The 6,628-nt window shown below is 34.8% G+C and overlaps 2 protein-coding genes across 2 annotated transcripts; one reads left to right on the top strand and one right to left on the bottom strand.

Moving 5' to 3' along the window:
• Window positions 1–2,652: 2,652 nt before the first annotated feature.
• EV154DRAFT_438436 (heme oxygenase-domain-containing protein) lies at window positions 2,653–4,438 on the top strand. Its single transcript, XM_051596879.1, has 9 exons — window positions 2,653–2,758; window positions 2,823–2,842; window positions 2,918–2,989; window positions 3,047–3,200; window positions 3,269–3,340; window positions 3,409–3,506; window positions 3,570–3,734; window positions 3,802–3,984; window positions 4,065–4,438. Exons 1-9 carry the CDS (start codon window positions 2,667–2,669, stop codon window positions 4,310–4,312), a joined length of 1,104 nt encoding a protein of 367 aa, XP_051460645.1. The 5' UTR covers window positions 2,653–2,666; the 3' UTR covers window positions 4,313–4,438.
• Window positions 4,439–4,491: 53 nt separating this feature from the next.
• On the bottom strand, window positions 4,492–6,448 carry EV154DRAFT_498960 (coth protein-domain-containing protein; the record flags this gene model as incomplete). The annotated part of the gene is made up of 3 exons (XM_051600419.1): window positions 4,492–5,781; window positions 5,871–6,366; window positions 6,431–6,448. Coding segments are annotated over 3 exons (1,733 nt in total), but the record flags the coding sequence as incomplete, so codon positions are not given.
• Between the last annotated feature and the right edge of the window lie 180 nt (window positions 6,449–6,628).

Genomic DNA, 6,628 nt, shown 5'->3' with positions numbered 1-6,628 from the left:
TGCCTGTATGTTTTAACGTGGTACAATATTTTAAGTAATCGATATAAAAAAATGAAACTAGAAAAGGGTATTTAGCGTCATACGAAATTAAATATACTCGTGGTGATACATTGTTTAGAGAACAATGGTAACATTTTTGTTGGACACGATAATTCAGGTATCACAACACATTTTTTTTTTGTTTGTCCAACATGGAATCGTTCTTCAAAAAAAAAAAAAAAAAAAAAAAAAAAAAAAAAAAAAAAAAAAAAAAAAAAAAAAAAAAAAAAGTGCGCTGACTTTTCGTATTTATTTAAATCGTGACTTTGTAGGATGTCAATACAATAGACTGTGTGTCAAACCCGGTATCGATGGTTTGTGTGGTATATAGACACAAAATGTCACGCGGATCAGTCACTGGCCCATATAATATAGGTATGTCTCTTCGTTTTTTATTTTTTTAAAGAGCCCGTAAAATCGGCTATTGTACTGTCATGTCCGAGCAGTTTCTAGTTTGATCCCAATTATGGGAATCATCCTTAGCTAGCAGCATTTGAGCTTTAATTTTGTATTGTTTTATTATTTATAGAATGTTATGTAACAATTGTGTTTGATCACTTAAGCAATTGATAGATTTTGAATTTCCCATTCAATTACATGCTAAAACCACTTTTCTGATTATATTGGTTGACAGCAGAAGATCTAAAAAGTCGATCATATCATCAAGGAGATGGAGGCATATGTACGCTTTTGGCATATTATTATCTCATACTACAAAGAAAAAAAACCGACTTGAAGCACCGATATTAATTGTTTACAGATAACTACTGTAAACTGTCCATTAAATATCGCATTCCATAAGAATCCATATTATAAATACCATACAATTAAACATAAATATTGACAGCTTGAAAGATAGCGATTTACAAACTGGGTATCTCTTCTTAAAAAGAAACGTTATAAATTGACAATATTAATTAAAACGTCGCTCCGGTGAAATTATTGTCCTTCAAACAAAACAAAAAAAAAATCACGGAAATGAATTGAGTAACCGGATAAATGTAATTATATAATAAGTATTGGCAAAATATATCTCGCAACAATAATGACAAGCCACTTTTTTACTTTGAAATACGTATGATAGATCTTTTAAGAAAGAATTGTGTTAGTCCAAGCATAATGGGATGTTTTATGAAACTCAAAATATTGAATTGTTCGATATGAGTTATTTAGTTTACGTGTTGCAAGATGTTAAACCATTACTGTTAATTTACTAGTAACGGCAACTGCTGATCAGCAGTCAGCTGTTGTTGGTAGACAACATAATCGTAAAGTAAGATAACAATGGTCATTTATCAAAGTGATATGACAGTTGATCTAGGTAAAAAAGCATATTCGGAAGGACTGATACTATTTCTTTTGATTTTTTATTAAAAAAATATGTTATCTTTATTTTTATATGTATCTATACATGATCGATACCTCCCCCACTTGAACGATGTTCTTGGTCTATCTGAATTCATTGATATTACATGTTGGATCATATGATGATCACCCGCACTTAGGAAATATTGCGGACAAAGCAAAGCAAAAAATAACTGATCATTTGACACCGACGAAAAGCTACAATACAATAGATATCGTTCTTTACACGAAAGCATATTAGTATCATTTTTTTTTATATAAAAAAACTTTTAAAATAGACCGCATGGTAACAAGAAGGGCGCTTGGATCAAGTATATAAAGATCATATTACCTGTTTTGGAATCCATCTATCTATATTGAAAATGTTTTATCCTTCTGCAAATAGCGAATTAAATCCAGTTGAAGTCAACACGTAATGGGCGCGCACGTTCAAATTAAAAAACCCTGTATGACAAACTGTTTTTTTTCAAAAGGAGGTATGACAAACTGTTACTTAAAATGACACGCATAAATTTGAATACAGCTCATTAGCAATATTGGTTGAGTTTAATTGGATGAGGCGGAAATTTAAAAAAAGGATCTGATAAAACATTATAGATCTAAAATCAAAGAATACACAAACAAGCCTAAAAATCCTGCATTAAAAAAAGATAAGATGAAGATCGGCATAGGAAGATATATAAAAAAGAGCAATAGAAAGTGTGATATATCATGCCACACATTTGTTTTTTTTTTCTCTGTGTATTTTGATCAAACCACAAAAATCACTGGATTTGCTCTTGTACTACTTTGCTCTTCCAGAATATGAGAAAAGAACAATGAGAAACCGTACTGAATGTTACTTTCACATTTTACTTGAACCTCAGCAAAATGAACACCACTGAATCTGTATCCTGGTATGAAAGCTAGCTTGAAATGATTTATACTTTTTTATATTAAAATCTACTACTGATCTATTGATCCTCTTCGTCTTAACTTCTCTCGCTAATTTAATACCACCATGTTATAAAATCCTTTTGAACTCGGATAAAAGCGGGGAGAAAAAAAAAAGAAAGAACATGACGATAATATAGAGGCGGAGATACACTTATAAAGTATTAAGTTTATACCACAGGGGGGGGGGGCCTCATGATAAGTACTTGGAACTTATCAGATTCGCTGTCACAACTTAAAAACTATAAATAAAACAATCTGATAAAACCCCACTTCCTCTTTTTTTTACACCTATTTTTTTTTTGTGTTTTTTTTCATTTCCCATAATCATGAGTGCCAACCAAACCTCCACCCCTGTAAAGAAGGGAGATGCTTGCCCTTTTATCTTGTCTGATAATGAACCCAAGGAAACTCTCATCAGGTAAAGAATACCACAATAAAATAAAGAAGACCATTCATTAATTTTTTTTTTTTTTGTTAACTAGTGAAAATGACTCAAAAAATGGTTGGTTTCCCTTACCCCTCCCCCCCCCAAAATTTTTTTTTGGGACACTTGACTAACATTTGTCATCATAAATAGCTACCTGTCCTTTTGATAAGGCAAAGGAGGATGCCAAAGACATGATGCACCAAAACGGCGAGCTCAAGACAGGTATGTGTGAAATTAATTCTATGAACCCTTTCAAGTGTTAATTGAATTGTGATTTAGAATACGAAGTCAAGATCAACTCTTTAAACCGTCTCTTACCCGAAACTCAACAAAAGAAGGGCCAAGAGTTCCTTTCTGATCCCCAACTTGCTTTTGCCATGAAGGAAGGCACTAAAGTTGTTCATACTGCTGCTGAAGACAGCATCTTTACCAAGTAATTATTTTTATTTTTTTGAAAAAAAAAACCATTAAAAGTCCTGTTACTAACTACATTACTGCTAGGCGTTTCCTCAGTGGTGCTATCACCAAGGATGAGTATGGTAGATACATCAACTCTTTGTACTTTGTTTACAAGTAAGTTTAGAGTACTTTCTTTCCTGGTACTTCTCTGGCCTTTGACTAATCATCTGCTTATTTTCTAGGACCATGGAAAGATTGTTAACTCAGTACAAGGACCATCCAACTATCCAAATGGTATACTTCCCTTACGAACTTAACCGTGAAAAGGCTTTGCTCAAAGGTAAATTTCTAGATACAACGACAGCTAAATAATAAAATAGAACAATTCACTAACCTACAATAGATATTGAGTACTATTATGGTAAAGACCGTGTTGCCGAGTTAACTAGTGATAGCAACATTACACCTGCTGTTCAATCCTACATTAAGACCTTGCAAGATGCTGCTGACAAGAACCCATCTCTTTTGATTGCCCACAGTTACTCCCGCTATCTTGGTGATCTCAGTGGTAATATATATGAAAAAGAAACAACTTGTATTTCTATTATACTAATCTATAAATTATTTGCAATCAGGTGGTCAAATCTTAGCCAAGCGTTTAAAGAAATATGTTCTTAAAATCGACGTTACTGATGCTGCCTGGGATTCTTATCATGGTCTTGAGTTCTACAACTTTGATCACATTGCAAACAATAACGAGTTCAAGAACCTTTATCGTCAGCGTTTGGATGGTGCCCGCGTTACACAATACACCAAAGGTATCTATTTGTTCAATTCGCTCTTTTTATTAATAATTGTACGCGTAATACACATACTAAATTGCTCCATAAAAAAATAGATTTGATCATCGCTGAAGCCATTTATTCTTTTGAATTAAACATTGCTTTGTTCGATGAAATCCAAGCCCTTTCTGAAGCCAAGAAGTTGCATGCTACCTTAAACGACAATGACACTTACACCGTTGCTTCTGAACGTAGTGTAAGCAAGTATGCTCCCTCTGCTGATTGGTTTGTAGGTTTTGCTACTGGCGCCTTGACTCTCGCCGTAGGTTTATCTGTCTACAACCGTATCTCTGAAAGATTGTAATCTTTTACCTATACAACAACCAAAAAAACACCCTTATTTATTCGTCAAACCCCCCTTATTTATTGCTTTCAATTTTATTTCTAAACTAATAAATATTTTAAGCCGAACATCATAACACAAAAAAAATAAGACTTTGTATTTTCGAAGTGTCGCCATAAAGCTTAAATATTCGATTTCTAGTTCACCATGACGGGGGATGGGGACAATATAGATAATATACCTTGTACAATTAAAAATGTGTCATCTTTATTTAAACGAATCTCCATAGATTCGAGCTACGCAAGGACAACCAATCATGCAATGCCATTGAAATATTATTAGCCGTAGGGCCATAAACACCTAAAGAAAATGGCAATTCTGACATGGACGATACATTATATATTTCCAATATCAAGGCACCAATTGGACTCAAAGTTTGTCCCATACGTGGTAACGATCTATCCCAAGCGACATCTTCCGAAAGCATTTGGAAAAGTTGGTCGATACGACGACCCAAGATATGGGGATTGACAAGCCTTTTGACAAATTCCCCAAGATAAAATTCAAACTGCTGTTTAAATCTTGGCACTTGCATCAAACGAGGCATAAGCGCACGAGTTTGGAAACCCGGAAATAGGGTGTAGTCTTTACCCATCGTCAAGCTGATATTATAGCCACCAACACCCATGGTGGTATCGAAATCTTGTTCGCTGAAAACCATGCGATTGTGTTGAATATCTTGAAAGAGTATAAAATTGTTGGCCATACCAAAGTACCCATCAGAACTAGAAATCACAATTTCAAGTGCTAGCCCACGTAGAAAACTATCCACATCCATTTTATCTGTCCAAAGCGGCACTACTGAATTATCTACAGGCTTGCTTGGTTGGCTTTGAATAAACTTTGTCAAATCCATGATACAGGCAAAGTTGGCCTTGTTTCCATCCGATGGCTTGACTTTCACAGAGTATTGACCAGCGCTGTAAGCGCTCAGATCACTTCCTAGATAGGACAAAGAAGAAGTAGCGTCTTCATGCTTGGCCTTATTGAGAATATTCAACAACTGAGTTTGATTTTTCAAGGCGTGAGGAGGCTTTTCTTGAATTGTGTTTCGTTGACCAGTATTGATATCAGCGATGTATAAGGCGCCGTGTTTGTAATCCTTAGATCCATGACCAAAAACATTTTTGACCCAATCTCCCTTTATATGTTCTGTAAGACCAAAGAGTCCAATGGCTTTGTCATTGATGTAAACACGGACATAACTGTGACCTGAACTAGGGAGTCCAACGGCTTCAGTTATGGCGTAACCCAAACTATCTCTCATGTAGGACAGATCATATGCCATTGCTTTTAGCTTTATTCTACGGTACCCATAAAGATCTTGTGTTTTAGCAAGCTTTAATTTGTAAGAGAGCTTATCCATATTACGAGTGGACATACCAGAAACCGATAGTGTGATTTCCTTAAATACTCTGATGTCTCTTGAACTGGTATAATTGCAATAATTAGAAATTGTTCAGCAATAAAAAAAAAGAATGATCGTAGAAAAAGAAATTGCAACAGTGAGGAGTTTTACCTGATATAGGCCATATTTAACTTGACATGCACTGTTTTGTCATCCTGGTGATGATGCATGTAATCAATTCCAGTTTGATTACCGTATAAATGAATCGTAGGAATCTCGTTCTCTATATGCAAATTAGATTGAATACGATCCATAATATTGAGGGGTGGTAAGAGTGTAGGTAATCTGGTCAAGTTGTGATAGCTGTTCCAGGATCGACCATAATAATCGTTTGTTATGATATTGGCAGAAGGACAAGGCCGAGTGAAGTTCTCAATGTCTAATACTTGGTGACTGGAAATAATTGCATACCTGTATCCGGTATTAGATATGGGAGCTTGACCACGATGGAGTAAAGGGGTGGCTTCATTATTATTGCTTAAAGGATACACTTGATCATCCACAATGACGCCGAGGTTTTGATTTTTAGAGATAAGAGAGATTACACTGTATTGGATACTACTACTATAGACAGATGTTACAAAACCAAGTACTAGAAAAGGAAAGACTGTTTACAAAAGAAGTAAGTGCGATTAAAATATATATTATTGATTTAGACTTATTAAGTTTACCAGTTGAAATCTTCATCCGGATCTGAAAAATAAAGAAAGAGTGAGCGCGAATCGGGGCGCTTTTGTCGATTTTATAGCATTTATTTTCGTCACTTTATAAAAAAAATCAGGTATTAGAGACCTGCATAATGACAATGCATACCTGATAACATTGACGAGCATTGGCCGATTGTAGGCGAATCTTCCCTCTTTCAAAAA

Source organism: Mucor mucedo (assembly GCF_025094135.1).
Source record: "Mucor mucedo strain NRRL 3635 chromosome Unknown EV154scaffold_18, whole genome shotgun sequence".
NCBI lineage: Eukaryota > Fungi > Mucoromycota > Mucoromycetes > Mucorales > Mucoraceae > Mucor > Mucor mucedo.
The sequence above is the reverse complement of the archived record's forward strand: the minus strand, read 5'-3'. Positions and strand labels throughout refer to the sequence as shown.

Bases quoted from the DNA above. Each gene is read 5' to 3' on its own strand.
- EV154DRAFT_438436 (XM_051596879.1), top strand. From the start codon at position 2,667: ATGAGTGCCAACCAAACCTCCACCCCTGTAAAGAAGGGAGATGCTTGC. The intron at 3,507-3,569 runs GTAAATTTCTAG...AACCTACAATAG, and splicing joins TGAAAAGGCTTTGCTCAAAG to ATATTGAGTACTATTATGGT. The intron at 3,735-3,801 runs GTAATATATATG...ATTTGCAATCAG, and splicing joins CTATCTTGGTGATCTCAGTG to GTGGTCAAATCTTAGCCAAG.